Raw genomic sequence first — 24,278 nt, forward strand, 5'->3', positions numbered from 1 at the left:
ACTGAACATTTCCACTAAAATAAAAAATAAAACCTAATTTTGTGCGCCAGCTGCTTGTCTGCATTATCCTTTTGAATCAAGATTCAAAAACCACCTCTTTCCACATGAAACAAACATTAAAGAAACACTGAGTCAGAGTATCATATTTTAATTAATACAGTGCAACATGATGACTTTTAGAGACTATTTAAAAGCAGTGTTGCATAAAATAACCATTTGTGAAATAAGTACAAAATTTCTTCTCTGAGTTTTTCTATATCACACATCCAAATAATTCAAGGTGGTCAACCAACTCTGTTATACCCTCACATGTTGGTCTGTACTCCTCAGTCTTACACTCTTCTTCTGTGGGCCAGTACTCGATCCAGACTCCCTCACTCAGAACATAGTGATACCTAATGGGAGCAACATAAAACAACAAATCAGCTCTTCAAGTGGCTAGAAAACTTAAGAATGCAATGGCATCAGCCCAGGAGTGCAGTATGAAAAAACAGAACTCCCTCAACTCAAAGTTATTCACTGATTATCATAAACAGTATCATGAAGATACAGAATCCAATCACAAAAAAGCAACAATTGATTTTTTTTTTTAATTAATATGAAAGAATGAAAGAGAAACTTTCAAACTGGTGGGGGTTTTTTTTAGATATAAATTACTAGTCTATAAATTGCTAGTTTATTGTAACAGGTTTAAAATGGGGAATCACCTACTCACTGTGTTGGAATTTAGGAGCTATGCAGTCATGGCATGGTTATAGACTAATATCACATTAGATGCTTACCTTTCTATCATCTAATAAGGTGATTAAGCTTTGCTTGGTCATCTTACTCATGATGTGTTGCTTTTGTAACTGGGGAAATCCCTCAGGTCGCTGTTTTTGAGCCTCTTCTGTTTCCTTTCTTTTATAAATGCTACCTCTGGGTCCTCTCACAAAGAAACATGGCTCATGTGTTCATTGTTTTACAGATGACACACAGATTTACACTCACTGGCTTCTTCTTTAGGTACACCTTGCTTGTACTAGGTTGGGGCCCCTTTGAGTGTAAGCCATATCACCTGTGAACTAAGCATACAGGTGCAGCTAACCCAACTGATTTTCAGCAGGCAACTGCATCCAAAGCAGTAAGAGCAGTTTTTTGGGGTGTGTGAATTCCCACCGACGTGGATGAAATTAAATAGAAATAACAAACTACCCTAACCCTTACTGTGTCTGAATGGCTTCTAGGTGGCAGTCATTTAATTTGGTCTCAGGGACTTTTAAATATAAAATTTAATTTGTTATGTTTGATTTAAGGTGATTGATTAGGACTAACTGTTGACCACAGTCAATAAACTTTGATTAAAAAGCATAATGTAAAAAAAACACACACACACAACAAACTCACTGTAGGTTTTTGGCATCTCTGAGACTATCTCGAAGTCGTCCCATGATCAGGTAGGTTTTACCAGGTCTCAGGTCCAGAGATTGTCTGCAGTGTTTATAAGCAAGAAACGTGCGAAGTGCACCCGGAGAGGTCACAACAAAACTCCCTGTCATATATAAGAGAGATGGTAAAGAAGGGTTAAACATATATAAAAGATAGCAGACAGTTAACATTTCTGTGAAAAGCACGACTTGTCTTTTTTTAATTCTTCACTTATCTTGGTGTCATTTTCTCGCTTCCTTCTATTTATAAAAACAGGAAATTCTAAAGTACCAGCTGGTTGATTTTTGAGCTAGCTCTGACATGATACTTGAGATTGCGATTGAGACATTGTTAGTCTACCTTGATTAATCCCACTGGAGGACAGTTACCATGAAGAAATGGAAAAATAATACTCCCACCTTCTTTGATGGTTTGGAGTATCTTCATTACGTAGTTATCCACGGTTGATCCTTCTGTTAAGCGTTCCAGTCGAACTTTGTACACTGTGGATGCACATGATTACAGTTTGTAACTTCACTTGATGATTCTCTCAGTCACTTGCAGATTTCACTGAGATGGCTATGGGTCAAAGGCGTTTGTTGGATAAAGATGATTTTCATTTTCTTACCAAAGTGTGCTTTGCTGGCCAGTGTTGGATCACAAGCTTTATCAATCCGCTCCTCATTGCTGACACCAACCTTCTTCTTGTTGCAGCTCCCTGGAAATACACAACAGGCATAAAACAAATACACATTGCTGACTTGATAAATGAGGCAAAACTGTAAATGTAGATGTGTTGAACATTGAATCTGGTTAATTACAACCACATGAGTGACTTGTTTTGTAGCCAACATTGCTTTGAGTTTTTAGGAGTTTGTTTTGTGACAGAAACTTAAAAAAATACAAATCAATAATAAAACTAGCCATATCTAGAATTTTGGTTGATGTTGTTAAACCCTCTAAGAGTCCCTTGAAGAACTTCTTTTATTGATAATCTATGTTTAAAGATATACAAATAAAAATCCATTAAATGTTCCTTTGGACATTGTCCTGCTCACCTTCATCACATATGCACACATCGCCTACGCAAAGTGCCTGTCCTGTGTCTCTCTCTGGGTGGTAGAACTTCACACACTTTGTTTCTGCAAGAAAAACAGAAAAAAGATTCTTGTCATAAATAGATGCGCATTAGATACTTGGGGAAATACTTGTCCCAGTGTTTCTGTACGACTCACGGTCATAATATTCATAGACGGACACAGCAGCTGGTTGAAGGACTCCCACTTTAAACTTCTGATGAATCCTAAATCTGATCACCTCTGGCTGTGTGTGAGAAACCTGTGGAGAGATGTATGTCAAAGGTCAGGTTTAGACAAAGATGGAACAAAAAGAGAGGAAAGAGGACTGAGAAAAGGGATGATTTCTTACCTTAGCCAAGTAGATGATTAGTGAGCCTCTTTCAGACAGTGAGTTTATCTCATATCTGGCAATGGTGCTGGGAAGTTCTTGAGAAAGCTAGAAATATACACACATTGTTAAACATTAAACATGGTTGTAAATTTGCATTTATTTTTTCCAAGTGCAAAAAAACTCTAACACTTCTGTCAAACCAGCAATGTCTCACAAAGTCATGGTTGGTGTTGAATGTGCTTGAAGTTTAAAGACACACAAGCCAAATTTATGTGCATCCATAGAAGTTCTTACAGAGTTCAAGTCTTCTGTGTTGACAGTGAAGCCTGTTGGCAAGCCGATGTCAAGGACTGACATGATCGCACTTCGAAATGGGTTTTTGTACCTGCACAGGAAATGGATGGGATTGTTGGACCCAAAACCAGAGGGCAGAAGTCAAGGAAGCATAACCCCTTGTTTCAATGTCTGACAAAACGTCCTTGAAGTTTTCAGGTGTTTAGAATGTCTCAAGTTGTATTCAAGGCAAAGGCAAAAAAAAAAAAAAGTGTTTTTCAGCAAGTAAATAATACTGGATGTTAAAGGCTTCTGGAAATTGGGTTTGAAAGTTTAAACATGTTTATATTTGAGTTAATGCCTGTTCAATTATGTAAACTACAAACCTTAAAGGAGTGAGACTAGACCCTGGTACATTTTCTTTGTAATTCATTATGTATGATAATTAAAATTCAATGAATTCCCTGGTCAGATTGTTTCAAGGAAGTGAAGTCAGACTCTCCAATTAGAATGACCATAATTCTGGTTACATTCCAGGTTGGAAAATAGCCAGTAGTGACAGAAAGGGAATATAAGAGGAAACAGGTCAACACTTATAAGTATGACTTTTTTTCTCTACTCACATGACATCTATGCGCAGCCAGTGGGTCATCTCATCTGTTTTATCTATGAAAAAGGAAAGTAGTTAGTTTCGTCTGTGACTCACAAATAAACAGAAATGACATCTAACAAGAAGCCAATTATATTGTATGTATTTTAAAAAAACAGATTACCAGGTAACAGTTGCACTGACATGTTAAACTTCTGACAGTCTCTGCTATTATGCTCAGGCAGAGCATAATACAGTGACGACATCTGTCACAAAATGGAAAAGAGCTCATGTTTGAGAAGGTTAAGAGGAACCAACATGACCCATTAAGATCTTAGAAAAAGTCATTTACACTCTGGTAACAAGTTCAACTGTATTTACAGTAACTGTTGCTTCTCCTGTGCCTGTAGCGGTCACGCCGACTTCTTCGTTTATTCCAGTGGTCTGAAAGAATTAAAATGTGCACACAAACAAAAACAGAGAAAGAAGATTCAATTAAAACAACAATGAGAATAAGCTGTTGTGAGCTTGAGTGAAAGAGCTTCCTTACTTGGAATGTTCTAGTGAAGTGCTGGTTTTCTCTAGTAAACCTGAACTTTTGAGACCCTGAATTGCCGGGCAAAAGAATGGTCACAACCAGATCATCTTCTGGTTCCCTGACCCAATACTCAGACACAGCCTGGTACACCATTAGGGTTGCCTGAAAAGGAAAAGTAGGGGGATTTTTCATTTAAAAGCCTGACACGTTAAAAACATGAGGAATTCTCCGAATCAGAGTCGAGAGTCCTTGTTACCTGTGTTGATCCATATCCACTGTCCACCCTCTGCTGTTGGTTCAACCATGTGACCACAGGTCGAGCATCTTCAAAGGCCTTGATTAACAGAAGCAAAGATTACATTTGGGGCATGCCTTTGTGCCCCATCTATTTTTCACTGGGGTGAAATTGGACGAGACTGACGGCTGCCCTGATTATGGTGCATGCCTTTCAAACGGTCCACATTGGTTCAATACTGTTAAGTGCAGTTAGCCCTAAAATACTATCACACTAAACATTTGACTGAATATATTGTGTGCTATCAGCCTTACGAAATTCAGTATGATGTGTGACTAACAGAGGTATACATTGAGAGTTTATCAATCAATTGAAGACAGTCACTGGCTTCATTTTTGAGTGGGTTCCTGACTGCATAATTTTTAAATTACTTTTTTTTAAAGTAAGGAGGTAAATGAGTATTTTAGGACATTGAATAAACCACCACAGTTTCCTAACAGGAGTGTACTCACCTCAGTTTTGACCAGAGCAAGGAGAGCATAAGCTGTGGCCTCCACTGTGTAAATCTGTCCCTTGGCCACTGGCCAGTGAGACCAATCTGAGGAAGTAAAACACACAATTACATTTTCATTACTGAGCTAATAAATAACAGTGAATCCAACAAAGATGAAAAAGAAAATAGTCAAATCATTAAAATGATTAGTTCAGCACAGAGTGAATAAGTCTGTAACAGCCTCGTTACTGTGTCAGTTGGGTTACATAAAACATTTAATATTAGAGATTTGAGTGCTGATACCTGGGGAGGCAAATCTGTAAAGAATCTCCCGGTTCAGTTTATTCTCAATGGCCAGTGCATATGATGCCATGGCAACAGCATAGGCATTTGTAAGGCTGGGTAGACGGTTCTCCAGGTAGGCCACTGCTTTGTCTATGCTGGTTGGCAACGACTGGAAAAACACAAACAAAACAAAACAAAAAGGAAATGCATGAATAACAAAGCAAAATACCACTTCTGTTTGGAAATTTATTTTATCTTTTTTTTTTTGGGGGGGGGGGGGGCAAATCAGATGGCATTAAATTGTGTTTCATTGCCTTGTCATGCTTTATTTTTGCTTATGGTTCTTGTGTTTAAAGGCAGGAGAGAAGGAGTTTACTATCAAACTTTACTCTCAGACACAGCCTCTGATGGCTTATTTCAAAATACACTACATTTTTTTACTTTCAATTTACAGTAATGGACTTGCTACTATTTCAGAACTTTTAAAGATATTTCACAACAAGTTATTTACTGTACATATTTTGCTGTTAAGGTAAAACTGCTGCTGTATACTGTAATTTTGTGCTTGTCTTACTTCATTCTGGGCTCATTAAAGTAATAAACCAGGGATCCAGCTCTTGTACATAATAATATTAATCAGCCCCTACTTTGTTAAATCATGATACATCCCACAATAGAGCATGGTTAATGTAACTTGCTGTGTTTTCAGACGGGAAAGTCTTAACACGCTACTTGACTGTGAAATAATACAATTAAATATTATGAAATCTTGGTAATAATTTAAAACGGAGAGATTACATCAATTTACTGTGCGTGTATTGGCTTTTACAGTAATATTTGCAATATTCAATTGTGAACATTACAGTTAAAGCTTGTGAAGCCATAGTACAGGAATTTATTTTGAAATATTACAGTTAAATATTGTGAAATCCTTTTAGTATTTTACAATCCAAGGAGAAATGGCATTAACAAACACAAGCAGTAGAGTGCAGTGCAAGGCTAGGTCATCTTTTGAACTATTCCTTTAAGGACACAGCTAAGGTCTGGGGCAAATATGTTTAATCACATATGGATTTAAAATGGTTACATAGTTATATATATATTGTTTTATCTCCGACTGCATCTAGCTGGTCTTCTGAGTGTCTTTATAGTTACTTGGAGGGAGGATACTCTGGTCCTGGAGAGACCTGTGACCTGAAACTTGGCCTCACAGCCCTAAACTTAATCTGAAGAGCAAAAAGTCAGAGCAAACTAGAGTGGTGTTTCAGCACTTCGGACAACTCAATCTGTTCACCGACAAGCAAAAGGATTGAAGAATATAACCCTGTCAGAAAAATAGAGCTGCTCTACTCACTGTCACGTATTCAGCGCACAATGGTCTTGACTCCTGTAAGGCTATGAGGCAGAAGGCTGTCATGGAGGCGTCCGAATCTGTTCCACTCACATCACCCTACACACAAACTGCTCTTAGTCATTCCAATCAGTGACCATGAAGTGGGACACTTTTCATATCAAGATGAAGGATGTATGATAGTAAAATAAGAGAACACACGGTCATCTCTGTCTGAATCACTCCTCCATGCTCTCTAAATGAACCATCAGGTCGCTGCACGTTGAGGATCAGAAACTTGACAGCGCCACAGATTACAACTTTTTGCACTGGTAGAAAATTGTGGATCATAGAAAACATCTTGACTACATAGGCTGTCAACCTGAGAAAAGAGAAGAGAGTTTTACTAAATGTTTACATATTTTCATTGGATACACTTTCAGTTTTCAGTGTTTTACCAACTACTGCTTTGTTGACTGCTCTGCACAGCAAAGGACCCATCTCCTTTACGGTACTTGAGTTCTTGCTGGTACCCTGGACAAACACAAAAAGTCTCTCTGAGCTACAACCAAAATACTCTTGGCTTTCAGCTGATAAAGTTCTCAAACATTTGTATTAATCTCATCTCTCATCTCTTTACAGTTCTTTGCAGAGGGGTGTCATTAAGACCTCTGGTTTTGCCCTGATATTTACACACGTTTTTGCCGTTTTGCCTACCGTGTTTAATGTGTTGGACTGCTTCGTTACGTTTCTGGAAGCCCACAGTTTCCCACTGGTTGGTTTTGTCCAAGTACATGGTTGCGATGACAGGCAGGGTCAGGTGGATCATATTAGCCTCTCCATTGCCAGATGGCTGGTAGATCAGAGTTCCCATTCCGTTCCCACTGATAACAGTGTCTGTAAGTCTAGACTCTAGTCTACCTGCATGCAAACAAGAACAATAAAAAACAGGCGTTAAGAAGAATGGAGATCCATATCAAATCAAATTATGATAAAATGTTGCTTACCTGTCACAGAGATGAGTGTGCTGGTCGGTGAGTTTGGAACCAAATTGCTCTTTGGAATTTCACTGTTAAGTATCTCTTGTTGTCTACCACCTGAACAGTAAAATGGTGTAAATGAGAAGAAAACACTTGGTATGTGATGAACACACATCAGTAAATCAAGGCATAATCTGGGTAGTCAATGAAAACTTACCATTTTTGGATGGGTTTAGACTTACACTCATTTTTGTTTTTGTTAATACACCTTGAGGCTGGAAAACAACATTGAGGACAAAGGTCACAATTCACATACAGAATAATCTCTTCTCCAATTTCTGATTGCTTCTTTTGTCTTTCCAGCAGGAGGGTGGTTTATATTTCCATCAAAGACCATCAATGTAATGTTACCTAAACTGACAAACTTGCACAGGAACTAGCTGAGAGTAGTTGTTAAGATTTCAAAAATGCAACCATAAACAGGCTAATACATATAACATATCATTGTACTGGTTGTATAAATCTAGTCTTTCAGGGTTTGTAATGAAATCTCATACCAATATCCCACAAATGTTCAATTTTTAACCAAATCCTGTTGATAAGAATTTGTTGATGTTCTTGTTTTTAACCACTACACGGCGGTGATTATGTGAATAACCCTACACTTAAACTATCTGAGATATTTCTGTTCACAACAGCCCGACAAATAATTACAAAATAAACTGGTTAGCTCTCCTCTGCCAACCAGTTCCATCACTGTTTACTTTCTTTTTCAACCAACCGTCTGCCAGGGATACAGTCTCACAACTCATTGTACCCTGTTTGTCATATGCAGTCTATGGCCAGGAGCTAAAACAGCTAACATTTGCTAGCTTATCAAAGCCTGACAGAGCTTTGCCTGGCATCAAGCATTGAGAAAAATTGGTGCCTCATAAAAACAATGACCAACAATGACCTGAGGGCACATCTATGTTGTGCTTATACTGAGTGTGCAATTTCCAGTGAGAACAAGACTCTAGAATTTGAAGACACCTAATGCTGGAGCGCCCAAAAGAATCTGGACAGCTAAATAATGAAGTATGATGATAAAGTAATATGATATAAGTTTACACTTTAAAGTTCATGGTTTCCAGGATTCTCGCACTTTGGTAAAATTTTAAATAAGTTAACACAAAACAAACAAACATCTGTTAATAAGACAAGTTAACTCACAGTGCAAATTTACATCCTTCTAGAATATGGTTTCTGATTTCTCAAACATTAAGAATGATTGGTTAAATGCGGCCCCATCTTGTGAATGAATTTGTATTTGAATTTGGTGCAAGATCACACAGAAACTCCTCACAGCTGCTTTAAACAGTAACATAGAGTAATCCTCGTACCACCACATGCAAACTCTTCCTGATGCCATCTGTGAGAGACGAGTCCTTCACTGCTGCTTTGACCTCAATGGTGTACTCCCCTTCTTTTATAGGAGAAATAATGAAGGGTACAGATTGCTGAGACTGAGGACCAACTTTGACCTCCTGACGATACCTCCCGTGCCTGGAGGCTGCACTGCACACATGCTGCTCCTCAAGCAGATCCACATGCACCTGTTGACACAGACAGCCGAAAGAAAGGGACGGAAGTGAGTGCAGTCAAAATCTGACATTTAACAAAGAGGACATAGTAGGAGAAGGATTTAATGGATTCTTGTATTGTCAAAATATGATCTCTTTAAAGTCTTTGTTCAAGTCTTTAACCCTTAGAGAATTTTTTTTTTCTCTTTTTTAAAGAAGTAGATTAAAAACATTGAAATCTTAACTTGAACCATTCACTTGACCCCACACAATCTAAAAGTTTTAATCTGCCCCTAATCTTTGACAACAATTATCCATCCCTGATCCAAAGACATAAATTGCTAGTCCTTGTTGAAATGTATCATTGTTTAATTGGCTTAGTCATGACAAACATTGGATTCGTACCGAAGACTTACTATGATAGGACCTGGAGTGAAGTTGTGGAGGATTGCTTTAACCTCCATCTGCTCCCCTTGAACAGCAGAGTAAGGCACCTTAATATCGAGGAAGAAATCTTTTCGCACTTTCACTTCCAATGGCTCGCTAACACAGATTCCATGAGTTCGAGACAGACTAACTCCAGTGAGCTGCCAGGTTGTAGTGGAGTCTGGTATTTGCACAATTTTCACATGTGATGTAGAGTCACTGAAACAAAGAAAAGTTAAGAGTCGCTTTAAAATGGGTAGGTGTTGATTTAGGTAGTTTTTGTGTGAAAAGATGTATTTTACTGACCAGTCAGGGTTTCTTCGAGGGCAAGCTGGAAGTTTAAGTTCTGACCACATCCAGCTCTCAGGGAAAATTGTTCGAGAATATACCATGACATCTTCATCATCACCTTAAGTGTGATTGAAAAGATAAAAACTTGTTGTAAAGCAGTTTTTGACTTTTCAGATATTCCATTTGAGTCCACTTGGTTGTTTTAAAGGTGAGATATTCTTCGGAATGCTATACAAATGAGATTTCTCACTTTAATCTTTTAAAAACTAGTACAACAAAGACCTGGATGTCAAAAGTTAGCATTGCACGTCTACAATTATTTATGTGATGATTTTGTACTTTTGAGTTCTTACTCAGGCTGGTTGTGGCTTCCATTATAGATGGAGCCCTTTTTCTCCTGGTGGGATCTGAACATTTTTTCTCTGGGAACACAACATAGATAGCATTGTTAATATATATATATATATATATATATATATATATATATATATATATATATATATATATATTTATAACTCAAAAGTGCATGGAGAAAGCAAGGTCAAGGAGGGGGTCAGCAGTCACCAAGGACACTCTGGATATCAGTGCTTGCACAGTGAGGGGCACAGATGTCAGTGCAGTGCAATATATTGTTGCTGATGTGAAACACAATAATCTGTCTTGATGTGATCATCGTTTTCAGATATGCCTCTTTTTGAGAGGCTATGATGCAGCTCATCTTATAAACCCATGTAACCTCTAGTCCACAAGGGGGCGGTAATTCACCGGAGATTGGTGTGCTTGAATGGTTGGCTGCTGCTGCTGTTTGTAGCAGTAATTGTTTAATGTATGCTTCAACTGTCATTGTGCCTGTTTTGTATGGCAGTTAAAACAACATCATGGAGCTAATTATTGTTTATCCATATAAGAAAGGCATTTCGGTGTTTTCTGGGGGTTTTGTGCTGGAAACTATCATCTGTGTTTGGCAAAACTGTTTGACACTCACCTGTCCTGAATAGCTGTACATCATTAGTACTCTATACTGCTCTAAAGCCTTACGGAAGGTATGTTTGGAGAAAGAAGTGAAAATTTAATCACCTAGTCTGGAGGGAGTCCCTACAGCACTGGACTGAAACAACAGCCCAGCATCATAGAACACAGCCATACCATCTCGCCCTCCGCCTGGGGTGCAGCCTATGTCAGACATTTCTAAAGTGTCCCAGACCTGAGCAGGGTGTCCGTCAACAACACATGGAAATACAAACAATGAAAGCTTCATGTTATAGCATGTTAATTCAACAGAATGATTTGTAAACTTAAGTCAGCCTCACAAACTTAATATTTACCACGTGCAACTCGTCTTTTGTAACTATTATATAATTCCCTAACAGATATTGTGAAATAAAATGAAAATGAAAAAAAGAAAGTGCCTTCTTTTGGGTGAAGAGGTGATTGTTGTTTAGGACATGGACACCTTTGTTGACCATGAAAAATCCCACTGTGGCTTCCGGGTCTCCTGTTACTGTCAGACGCAATGCCCTGCGAGGCTCATGGGATGGAGCAGGTCCTGATAACTCCAGCTGCAACTGAATGAGGAGAAGATGGCAGTACATCACACTTTGAGTTAATTTTCAGTTTGAGTAGTTTTATAAATAATAAAAGCAAATTGAGTCTGAGGTCAGTATGTAATCAGTTTGTTCATTGGTTTCATCAATTTCTGACTACAGCAGCTTTTAATGTCTCACCTTGCCCATGCAGGAGTCCTTTACATCCACCCAAACAGAGTCTGAAACCACCTCATTATCATTTGTATGGTAGTAAGCTATGATACGGAACGATGGCAGCATTTCTTTGGTGATGGGGATCATCAGGGATGTCAGCGCATGACCTCTTACATGGTGACGACCAAATTTCACCAGCTGACCTCTGCTCAAGACCTACAGGGACACACATGAGTGAGCATCAGTACATTTACATCAGTCCCCTGCTGTGTATAGACCAATCCTGAGAACCTCGCGAGGTGACGAGCCGCCATTACTGCGGTGGAAAACGCTCCTTAACTAGCGCATGTTTAAATCAGAGCGGTCAGACGAATTAACCAAAACCATAATATTTCTGCTTTACCACCGTAATATAACCATGCTAGGAAGATCTGGAGGAATGTGTGCACTTTTAGGCTGCCATAACAGCAGTGGAAAACTACAGCTTTTGAAAAAAAAAAGAGTGTTTTCAGCACAAGCCTTTGCTTCGGGCGGAGTGTCCCTGTCTGACACCTTATGGACTGTGCTACTGTCCTTAACTGTACTTTCCATTGCAGTTACGGTAGGTCACCACAAGTAATCAGCCACACGGTGTAAGTTAATGAAAAATGATAATCAAATACTTTATATTATTCTATATATTAGTTCATAGTTATTTTTTTTTATATTTTATATGAAGAACTTTCTTTGTGCGGATACCAGGTAGCGATTATCCTGCTTATTCCCAAGCAGCACATGGCTAATTGAATATTCATGAGCTAAATACGAAGACGTAGCTGGTTAGCATGCGCAGGCTCACAGCACTAAGACGTAACTTCAGCTCATCTGATGGAGAAATAAACAACAAAAGGACAGCAGTCAACTATCAAAAACCGGAGGACCGCAGTTAACTTTCAACAAACGGAGGACATCACTTAACTTTTCCAGAACCAGATGAGCTTTTCTTCTTTCGATGGCGAGGATAGCAGGACGGCTGGATGTCAAAGTTTAAGGTGAACAGCGGTTGCAGCTGGATTTAACTGCGGTCAGTATTTAATTGTTGGATTTATCAGACTGTGAGGACTTAAGTCATCAATGGGTGAGCAACATAGCTAACATTAGTTCATTCAACGTTTTTCGACATCCTGCTGAGTGTTTGTTGGTGTTTTGTGTTGTGGAAACGTAGCTGTTAGCTGCTCATGATAGCAAAGAAGCTAAGAAGCTAACTGGGAGTTTACTGAAGGTACTGATTGTTTACTGTATGAAATGCATCAAAAGGTAAACAAGAGGCAGCTAGTCATACTTTTGACTTTTTTCTATCGAAATTGAAAGCAAATAGATGGAGAAGTTACTTTTTCCAGTCACTTTCGAGACCCCGTAGTGTAGTTAAAGACAGGCTGCAATGCTATAACACGATCGTCAGCTCAGGTTGAAGTTGGGTTCGGCTTTTTCTTGTCTTTAAACTCAGGTAGAATTTTGTAGGACTACTAAAATGTGTGGCTTCATCTTTGCTCTAGTAAGACATGATACTAGATGAGCGGTTGTGTTTCAGGCTGTTTTGTTGCTGTCAACGGCTGGTTATAACCGCAAGTGGTATGAGTGAATTCTGGAGGTTGGTCGCAGATAGAGTCAAGCATTTCACATTTTTACGTTATTTTTTAAATAAATATTTGACATGGGCAAAATCCTTCATCTGTAAAATATAACTTAAGCCTTATGGCCCTCTGATTTCAGTACTCTTGTGGTTCTGCAACGTTTTTATTACCAACATCTCTATCGCTCTCACCGCCAGCGGGTGGTAGTAGATACCGCTGTTCCACCGCATTAATGGCGGCCAGCCACGATGGCGCCCGCAAATCAGCCGTAGGATTAGTCTATACAACAAACAATGCATAAAAAACACAGAAATCACATGTAACAGTGTAAAAGCTCCCTCACCAAGTAAGTGATGTCCCTTTGAGCTTGATCTTGTGTTCTCAGGACAGTTTTCAGATTGTCTCCCACTTTTAACTCATCATAAGCAACGCCTGTAAAATTGACAAGTAGAGATATGTGGCACACTGTGAAATGATTCATTAGCTCCTTCATACTATGGTACTTTCACCAAAAACACCTTCTTTTCTTTTCTTTTCTTTTCTTCACCCACTGATGTTTATTTCAGGATGCTTCTTACTTACTTAAATGGATGAAACTGTTGCTTTTCGAGTAATGTGGATGAGCTTGCATCGTGTCTGATGCCTGTCTTTCACCTGTGATTTTAAGATCATTGGTCCGAGCCTGTAATTTCAGACAGACGGGTTAACACGACATAAACCTGTTGTTACAACTGGTAAGACTTAGGTAGGGAGGCTTCACACTCTGCTGATAAGAAAGCAAAACCATGAGATTTCTAATTATATAAAGAGAAAATCTAAAGGATGGGGCTTCAGTGTTTAGCAGTGTTGCCAGTGTTGGTTGTAATCCTTGGCTGAGCAAATGCCTTTCCAAGTGATGTCATGGTACAATCAGTTCATTTATGGGGAGAAGCAGCAGACTCTACAGCCTCTTTGATCATCTTTGGGGTCTACAAGTGCCACTTTTGCACATATGAAAAGTTCTATAGCTACACTTTAATTTACAGATCACAGATGTGAATCATGTACAGCACCACATTATTCAGTGTTCAGACACCACGGGACTGAAGACCAGTAACACAGCTTCCACATATGAAAGTGGCTGTTGGATGTTAGCAAAACACATTTTATGGCATTAGACTCTGTTTGATGTAATGCAAAAGTTTTGGCTTGTCAAGCTAAGCCTTAAAAGAAAGGGTAAATTAAAATACTTACAGTTATTAGCAGACTGCTGGTCTGGCCCTCTGTGCTGATGGGCAGTCTTACCCTGCCATTAGATAAAGTGATCCCCTGCACGTTACCTGGATCGATCACCACTGGAACACCTTGTACTGGGGTGCCATCAGGATTCATAACTTCAACCTGCCATCAGAAACCAAACAGCCAGCTATCAGAAAACAACCTTCACAGACACATATCTGTTAGGTGTGCATACATGTTATTAACGCAATGATTAAATGTCGATTGCCTCACTGTTCAGAACCAGAGTAACTAGTCAGCAAAACAACTTTGAAGTAAGACAAAGAAATACAGAAATGGGAATCAGAGAAACTCAAACTCTCCCAAAACTTTGGAGCGACCATGTTGACTTGTGTGTTTCAGGTCCGTGGTTTTAGTTACAAAAGTTGTTGAAAGGGGTTTGAGTTTTTTTCACTCTCTTAAGTTTTCCAGCAGTTTGGCTAAATGCATGTGTTACTGGCTGGTAAGTGGTTAAGCTTGATGCTCTGATTGTGCCTGGGGGGGACATTTACCTGCAGAAGCTCCTCTTGTTCTCTGTGTACTTACAGATCAGGAGCAGGTAAGCGGTGTGCTGCAGGTTACCCCATGGTTAGCTTACTTAACATTTCACTAACGTTATTGTTTTACTCCCAGAACCACGTTTAGTGTGGGGATCTGAGGCGTTTCTTCAAGTTTAAAGTGCCAACAATACGAGAGATTACTGGGAAGTAATGCTGTTGTGAAGTTGCAAACTGTTGAGGTAAAGAATTGTTTGTTGCATTTATCATTACTGCTAAGTGTTCTTAAGCTGTTGATATGCCAGTGATTGATATGCTGTGCTTTTCAGTACACTTTGCTACTGTTGCCTTGTGCTTTTTACTTGTTCTTTTTGCTGTTTTTTTTGTTTCTTTTTCATTAATTAGCATTACACTACCTTAGTTCAGATTTATTTTCTTTATTGTTTGGCGAAGTCCTGGTTTTGATAAAATTCTTTGTTTCGATGCTGCTAAGTAACATTTTGTAAAGAGTCACTACTCAGTAAAAGTTAGGATTAATTTCTGTCCAGGAGGCCTGTCCGGGTCTATTTATTATTACAGTAAGTTATTATTGTATTTTTAAAGTGAGTGTTTTCTATTGCGAATACACATAAAGTTTGTGTTTATGTTTTTTTTTTTTTTCTAAAATACACACCTTTGTATTCATCTGTGGAACTCACCTGTGTGTCTTTAAGGGGAAACCCTCTGTTGAAGGGTCGGTGAACTGAATAGGATATCTATAAAATTCTTTGGGTGAGAGTCCCAAAGTGTTTTCTTTCTTTTTTTAATTTTATTTTTAACACCAGAAGCCCCAGTCTTAACTTGGTTACATTACATACTGCTGACTAAACCCAGCCCTGTGAAAATTTGCACTTTGTGTCATCATCAGCCAACAGCTTTGATTCCGGTCCTGCCAGGGATGTCTTGGCTTACATTTCTGTTTTCTAACACCACACAGGAAGCCCATATCTAAATGCAGAGACCAAGTCTTGGTATGACAATATCTGATGAGCCCAAAGATTTGAAGCATTTGAGGAAATTTAAAAGCAGGCAAAGTAATGCTCTCAGGTTTGTTTTTCTGCAAACTGCACTACAAGTGCTGCACAAACTATCTCAAAAGCATCTCTCAGGGACATTTTATGTAAGAATATTTATCTTGTTAAAGGGATTATCATCCTGTGGCTGTCATATGATTATAAACAAAAAAAAAGGTAGTAAAAGGTATTTTACCGTAACAAAAAGAGGCATTCCTGGTGTGTAATATCCAGGCGTTTTCTTGAGGCTGATGGTGTAAGGTGACTCGACAATCAGGATATTTTTCAACTCTGCCTCCACCATTTCAGCACCTGTAACATAATGTGATGCAGAAATACAAGACAGTGAAATCAATGTGTTGGTGCAAACATGCATTTATGACAGTTTGCTCACTGCCTAACAGATTGATTCAGACTGTCACGGTATCATTATTTTCTATTTTTGCACTAGTTTGGAAACTTTAAGACTCTAATTCAGAACTTTTGACAAAGGAAGTCATGAAGGATCACAAAATATAAAATATGTTCGACAGGAATGAATACTTTCCTTACCGCCCTCTGTCAGCACACTAACTGCAACAAATAAAGAGCCCCCTATGAGAGAATGGATGGAGGGGAAGTGCTTTGTGATATGCTCTCTCTTTAGAATAGCCTCTCCAGCTCCGTTTTTGATCTATTAAAATGCAGATACACATTGTTAAAAACAGCACAAAGGTACAACAGCAAAGTCACAACTTTGAAACCTAAAATGCATAAAAAGTAATTGAAAAGTGCTTAGTGCTTAATAGCCAGGCAGTATTACACAATAATGAATACATACCGGTACACTCTGAAGAGAACTCGGAAAGCTACGCATCTGATTATTAACTAACACCCAAAACACCACATAAGCCTTTCCTTCCACCTCCTCACCAAAGAGATACCTAAAAGAATAGAAAATCAAGTTTAATGCTTGTCATGTTATTCACTAATGATGGACTAACTAGACTACCTTTTTTTTATTCTCAAATATATTGCCTGGCAGAAAAAAAAGGCGCCACCTGGATTTAACTGAGCAAATAGATACAAGCCTCCTCTTGGATAATTATTGCATGGGCGATCATCTTTCAGCTAGCAACAAGTTATTTAACCCCAACTGGTGCAATGAGTTGCTTTTCATTTCTTTAATAAACATGTGGAAAGACACATCCCCTAGTCGGGGAAAAGATGTCAAATCATTGGCATGCATCAAGCAGAGAAAACATCTCAGGAGATTGAAGAAACTACTAAACGTGGGTTAAGAACCGTCCAACATATTATTAAAAACTAGAAGGATAGTTGGGACCCATCATCTTCAAGGAAGAAATGTGGCCAGAAAAAAAATCCTGAATGTTGGTGATCAGTGATCACCTTAACGTTTAGTGAAATCAAATCAAAGAAAAACAACTCAGGGCTATGTTTAATAGTGGAAGTCAGAGCATTTCCACATGCAAAAAGTGCAGGGAACTCAAGGGATCAGGACTGAACAGCTGTGTAGCCTTAAGAAAACCATTAATCAATGAGGCTAACTGGAAAAAAAGGCTTCAATTTGCTAGGGAGCACAAAGATTGGACTCTGGAGCAATGGAAGCAGGTCATGTGGTCTGATGAGTCCAGATTTACCCTGTTCTAGAGTGATGGGCCCTCAGGGTAAGAAGAGAGGCAGATGAAGTGATCACCCATCATGCCTAGTGCCAACTGTCCAAGCCTGTGGGGGCAGTGCTATGATCTGGGGTTGCTGCAGTTGGTCAGGTCTAGGTTCAGCAACAGTCCGTGCTTAAAGAATGAGGTCAGCTGACTACCTGGATATACTGAATGACCAGGTTATTCCATCAATGGATTTTTTCTTCCCCGATGGCATGGCCATATTCCAAGATGACAATGCCAGGATTCATCAGGCTCAAATGGCGAAAGAGAAATGGATTGGCCACCACAGAGTCCAGACCTTAACCCAACTGAGAAGAATGTGCTGGAGAAGGCTTTGCACAGCGGTCAGACTCTACCATCATCAGTGCAAGATCTTGGAGAAAAGTTAATTCAACACTGGATGGAAATAAATCTTGTGACATTGCAGAGGCTTGTCAAAACAATGCCAGAGTGAATGAGAGCCATAATCAAAGCTAAAGGCAGTTCAACAAAATATTAGAGTGTGAGAACTTTTCTTTTGGTGGCAACCTTTTTTTTGGGCCAGGCAGTATAAATTGACCAAACAAACCTGGTGTCTAAACCTAGAGAAGAAAAATCTTTACATACGTAGCTCTGATGTTGACCGTGAAATCTTGGCCATCCACATAAAAGAAGGGCTTCACAGACGTCAGTTTAACTTCGAAACTGGGCAGCACTAATAAAATAGAACGATTAAATTGCAAGTCTAACAACGAAGAAAACAAATTATTGCATTCATGTAACATTGTGCAGGAAATGAAGGGCTTACCGTACTCTTTGACCTCAAACTCTGTGGAGAAGCTCTGCTGTGGGAAGCTGCTGAACTTAGCAACTATCCTCCAAAGCCCTTGACTAGACACAAACACAAGATTATATTTTCAAGTAAACAAGCAAAAACAAACCCTTTTCGTTTGAAGGTTAAAGGTTTCATAAGAAACAGAATAATGTGTATTTGTGGTTTGGCAGTCTTTGTATTAACCATTGACTGTTATTTTGAGTTAGTTCTAGTTCAACCTGCCTCAACACCTCTGGGCTGAGAGAACAGTAGATGCTAATGCCAGAATGCCAATTCAGCAGGGAATAGCCTTGTCAACAGAGTCTCTTGGCACCAAATTGTTTCAGAACAAGAAAAAAAGAAGAGTATGTATGGAAAGGAGGCTGCTAAAATCAACACAAACAGACAATTTTTAACCCAAAGACAGAAACAGAAGTTTACAGCTGGCCTGCTGTGCCACAAAACAAAATTCAACTTCTAGCAACTTTAAAAATCATAGATTAAAAAAAAGAAAAAGAAACTGGAGCTGTTTGCTTGGAAGACCTTATTCACCAACTCCTTTCCAAATCCATTCTTCCTTTCCAATCACATTTTTAATCAGAACATTTACTGATATTTAAACAGAAATAAGTTGAAAAGAGATCATTTCTGAAAAGCAAAAACATCCAAGCTATGACTTCACTTTTGAGTTGAATTGTTTCATAAACCACGAAGAACTCACCTCGCACTCTCGGGTAAGTTATATTCCATAAATTGAATCCTTGAATTTCTGATGACTGGGAATGGAAACTGAGGTAAGGTGATGCCATTAGGGGTCTATAAGGAAATACATTTTCCTCGTTAAACAAAGCTTGGGATTCAAATTAACCAATAGGCTTCTACTTTGAATGCATGTTCATAAATTTGGTTTTCATAGATAATACACCATACCACAATCTCAGTGTTGACGACATCTTGGCTGTAACCATTTGGCTCCACTTGCTCCGTTACAGGTGACATCACAAACAACCTAATGCCGACTGAAACAAATAGGTCAAAGGTGAGAGGTTAATAAAGGATAAAGGAGGTGGTTATTTTTTATCTTGTTTATCAGATTACAACATCAACAAAAAACCTCTGTGTTCTCAAAAAAAAAAAGTATGGTAAAATATTGTTCACAGCAGTATTTTATCATGCCTTTGCAACAATATCCTTCAAGGAAACATGGTGTTAAATTGGTGTTGTGTTATTACTTACCTTTACTGTTGGGGGTGTAGAGGGTCTTGTCAGTCTGGATGAAGATGTACCCAGACTTAAAGGACACTAAAACAACCTGCTCCAACAGGCGGTCAGGGAACTGAGCTTGAAGGTACACATACTGCTTCATTCCAGGATCCTTACTGAAGTGTTCAGGTGAGACCTGAAACAGACAGGTTGTGAAGAGCAAAATGGAATACGAAGTGTGCATTTATGGATCAAAGAGCGTAATACTAGAAAATAAAGCCTATTGACTGTGACATATCATCCTGGGACCCAGACAAACAAAAGATTTAAAATGTCAGTATTTTCAATATGTATATCAAATGTGTGTAGTAAACAAATGCCAGTTTTTGTTGTTGTTGTAGAAGTACTTTTTCTTAATATTCCTTGAATCCAAATTTGCATCAATCTAAAAACTTCTGTAATATCAGGCACAAGCAAAACAATCCTGGAATAATTTAACAGAGAATGAGAAAACTTAAAGTCCCTACAAGCAAAGCTAATAATTTTAAATGCCCCTCAATGAAACTGCTCTACACCCTGCTTCTTTATTTCTTATCAGTTTAAAGCTCAAAGTCTGAAATTTCATCCCCATTCCAATACAAAGTTTTTTCCGCCTCAGTCCAGTTTCTGTCACTTGCATTACAGGAAACTTCATACAAAACAAACTTTGTTGGTTGAAATTTTTGTCACAAAGGACAAGGACTGTGGGGGGGGGGGGGGGGGGGGGGGGGGGGGTGTTAAACTTTTGTTTTTCTCAATTAAAGCAGCATTAAGAGCTGTGAAACTATTTTTTCCCCAAATAAAGTGTATTTTACTACACTGTATCTCTTGCTTTCATAAAACTCAGTCATGGAGGTTGCAGTCATCATGATCATAATTACGATTACTTCAGGTTTTAAAGGCATCCATTAAAGATGAGTGTCCACCACTGAGAACAAAAATGGAATAAAGAAAGGATAAAATAAGAATTTTTCATCTACCATTACTTGTCCAAAAGCCTGGAAGTGATTACTGCTGCTGAGAGTCACAGTTGTGGATGCCAGCATCATGTTTTTTGTTGGATGGCTCTTCACAGATATAGTCACAGGGATATCTGCTCCTGTGCAGTCCTGACACTCAACAAAGATGTTCTCTGCTGTTCCTACATGCAGCAGGTTGGGGGCAGACATCATCTGTCTGCACAGAAAAGAAGAGATAAAGGGTGAATCCACAAATTAACCAAAGCATTTAAGTCATGTACTGTTCAACAGAAGACAGCCTATTTTATGTAGGACATGATTTTAGACTTAACCAAACAAGCAAGAGTTCCAATACGCTTTTTGATAGATATATTTAAGGGCATTACCACCTTTTTTGATAGGACAGCTGGAGAAAGAGTGGGAGTCAAACCAGTGACTGCTGCAACAAGGCGCGTAACTTTTTAATTTGCACACACTTACACTTCCTAAAAAATACACTAACAAAGGATCTAAATACCCGTAGCTGAAAATGGTCACAAACTATATATCTATTGAAAAGTATCAAGCTTGTTGTGTGTGAGCCAAACCGGCACAGCACAGTTTACTGCTGTAAACACAGCGGTTTTTGTGGCAGTCTGTTAGAAACATGTTCTCTGTTATAAGTGTTGGTGAGTTAGATGCAGAAATAGGAGCTGTCATCCACAAGTTATTACACATGAAGTATAGGTGAATGAAGACAGTAAGTAAGGATGTTACACACTGAGGTGTCCCATCTGCAAGCCAACACAGACATCCACAGGCCAACAAGGCAAGCAGCAGAGTCCTCCACATCCTCTGCACAGTTCCTGAAGGTGGATCAAAAAAAGATAAAAGAAAAAAAAAGAATACCAAGTAAAGGTCAGTATTTCCTTTAGCATTTTAAGAGAGTACCTTATTCTTGGCTGTCACATGCAAAATAGCCTGTAAAGTAACGTTAAACTTTAACAATACACTTTATTGATTAATCAATGAAGAACAAACACAAACACACTGGGGAAGACTGCTGACCTGACAGCTGGCCAGAAGATTATCATGGACAGCCTCCATAAAGAGGGTAGCCACTAAAAGCCACTGATAAAATCTGTATGCATGGTGCTTTAAAAATTTTACAAATGGAAGGTAGCTGGAAAGGTGCCAGAAAAAGGTGCTCAAGCAACAAGGAAGACTGAGGGCTTGAGAGGATTGTTATCTGTATGACCCCCTCATTGTAACTCTTGATCTTCCTAAAAAGAGAGCTTAGTTCTGCTTCACAAAGAGTGAACTGAGGCACAGCTGCCCTCAGGAAAGGGGTTTCAACTGTCTCATTCCTCATAACAACATGGAGCCAAAGTCATGGAGTCTTACCTGAGCCAAAGTCCTCTTATTGATTAAAAGTCAAGCGTTGAAACAAAGGTCCAAGAGTGTGGATGAAGAGTGGAGAGCTACAGAGTACAAAGTGTCTGTAGTCCAGAGTGAATTTACTTCCAAAGTCTTTCTTTCTCTACCCTACTGCATATTCAAACTTTGTGCTGCTGGTGACGATGACACTCATGCAATTTTGTGGAAACCCAGATCTTTGGTCAGGTTTTAGGTACGGGGTGTAACGACTTTCAAGCTCAACACAACAGAATGTGCCCTCCAGGTCATTAAGTAGGCCACTGTGGCTTCCCATATAACTCAGGCAGAAGCAATGTCACAGCTGAAAATTTGAGCACACTTTAGAATTTTGAAGGGCAACAGATTTCAGATTAATTTTAAAAATTACACTGAAATAGCCTTCAAACAGCGAGAAGGGCTGACAAAAGTCCAAAACCTTACGCAATGCTGGATTTGAAGTGATGTTTACACAGAATAACCTTGGGGATAACCACAGATTTACACAAGAGTGTTTGGATGGCACCAAGCATTAACCAGAGAATCACAGCATAGTGAAACCAGAATAAACCAATTCCGGTCCTTAAAGATACATTAGATATAGGTAATCTCTTATGCAATGTTTTTGTTTTGTTTTGTTTTGTTTTGTTTTTTTCATAAAAGTCGGCAACTACTCTTATCCTTCAACTCCTTTGATACTAACCAAAGTGCGAAATAAATAAATGAATGAAGCCTGTTTATTTAACTTTTAAATGGATTGTAAGGAACATGCATTAGTGGAATGAGCAGTAGAGATGAGTATGTGAGTTGCACCATGAAAAATTTCCCAAATTGTCTCTGCTGTTGAACTTTGGTGTAGTGGATGACTGGCATCTGAAGAGTGAGCAGCAGTTCTATGGCCCAAGTGCCTTGATAATGCCAGTGGTCAGAAGAGAATGGACAGGCTGGTTTAAGACATTATAAAGGCAACAGTAACTCAAATTAACACTTGTTATAACCAAGGTCTGCAGAAGACCATCTCTGAACACAACCCATTAAACCCTGAAGCAGACGAGCTACAGTGCGGAAGACCGTTATTGGGTAACGATTCTGTCAGCTAAGAACAGGAAACTGAGGCTACAATTCACACGGGCTTACCAAGACTGGAATATAGCAGATTAGAAAACCATTGTCTGGCCTGATGAGTCTGGATTTCTGCTCCATATTAAGATGGTAGGCTCAGAATTTGGTATCAAGAACATAAAAGCATGGATCCATTCTGCCATGTATCAACAGTTCATGGTACTGCTGTTGGTGTAATGGTGTGAGGGCATTTTCTTGGCTCACTTTGGGCCCCCCTTAGCATCATTTGAGCATGGTTATAAGTCCACAGCCAACCTTAGTATTGTTGCTGACCATGTCCATCCCTTTATGACCACAGGGTACCCATCTTCTTATGGATATTTCCAGCTCCATGTCACAAAACTCAAGTCATCTCAAACTTGTTGAACATGATGATGAGCTCACTGTACTCAAATGGACTCCACAGTCACCAGATCTCAATGCAAAAGTGCTCCTTTGGGATGCGGTGGAACAGGCGATTCGCATCATGGATGTTCAGCCAACAATTCTGCAGCAACTATGGTATACTATCATGTCAATATAAAGCAAAATCTCAGAGGAAGGTTTCCAGTACCTTGTCGCAGTTCTAAAAGCAAAAAAGGGTCCAACCCAGTGCTATCAAGGTGTACAAAATAAAGCAACCCATATATGCTCAGTATCTTGTTTGTGTTTGTTGGTTGTAGAGTTAACAGGGTTAATTCTATTTTTTCTCATTATCAGTAAGAAAATTCTCACAGGAGCCTCAGTCAGGCTGCAGAACAATAAACTTTACAATTAAGCTAGAGCAGTTTTAAATAGTACAGATTTAAAAGAATAATAATATAAAGTCTCAAGAGTAAAATAAAAAATGTTTTGGAACTCAGTTGTTCAGCCTTGAAAGACAACAGTTTACATTCTGTTGTAAAATGCTGCCATCTAGTGGAATTTATGTGACACTGCAGATTGGGCTGGGTCAAAATAGTCACCAATAGTCACTGTTCACTATAGTTCTGACAGTGACCTCAGAGCTCATGCTGTTATCAGCAGTCTGCAGGCAGAGAGCCAACGCCATCCACCTCTGTCACAACACAAACATTAACTCCTTCCTGCCCTCCTCCTCCTCCTTTTCTGTATCTTCATGCAGAGGTTCACAGTCAGCAGAACAGCCATCACCTGACTTTTCAGAGCTAATTCAAAGAAGACCCAAGAC

At 39.0% G+C, this 24,278-nt stretch overlaps 1 protein-coding gene across 1 annotated transcript; it reads right to left on the reverse strand.

Moving 5' to 3' along the window:
• Positions 1–253: 253 nt before the first annotated feature.
• LOC141793179 (complement C3-like) lies at positions 254–21,427 on the reverse strand. Its single transcript, XM_074673670.1, has 40 exons — positions 21,357–21,427; positions 20,618–20,813; positions 19,632–19,794; positions 19,326–19,414; positions 18,390–18,483; positions 18,209–18,296; positions 16,759–16,861; positions 16,491–16,611; positions 16,135–16,250; positions 14,366–14,512; positions 13,715–13,814; positions 13,476–13,564; positions 11,544–11,735; positions 11,229–11,384; positions 10,897–11,023; positions 10,134–10,241; positions 9,835–9,925; positions 9,519–9,747; positions 8,923–9,135; positions 7,758–7,815; positions 7,568–7,657; positions 7,278–7,481; positions 7,019–7,094; positions 6,783–6,942; positions 6,585–6,680; positions 5,249–5,399; positions 4,965–5,050; positions 4,474–4,551; positions 4,230–4,379; positions 4,061–4,123; positions 3,864–3,945; positions 3,714–3,756; positions 3,112–3,202; positions 2,836–2,922; positions 2,643–2,745; positions 2,466–2,549; positions 2,036–2,125; positions 1,827–1,910; positions 1,387–1,531; positions 254–395 (listed from the first exon to the last, which is right to left on the reverse strand). Exons 1-40 carry the CDS (start codon positions 21,425–21,427, stop codon positions 254–256), a joined length of 4,656 nt encoding a protein of 1,551 aa, XP_074529771.1.
• Between the last annotated feature and the right edge of the window lie 2,851 nt (positions 21,428–24,278).

The sequence above is a fragment of the Halichoeres trimaculatus genome, unplaced genomic scaffold (genome assembly GCF_033239565.1).
Source record: "Halichoeres trimaculatus isolate MK-OKI-2021-1 unplaced genomic scaffold, fHalTri1.1 fHalTri1_scaffold_7, whole genome shotgun sequence".
Lineage (NCBI taxonomy): Eukaryota > Metazoa > Chordata > Actinopteri > Labriformes > Labridae > Halichoeres > Halichoeres trimaculatus.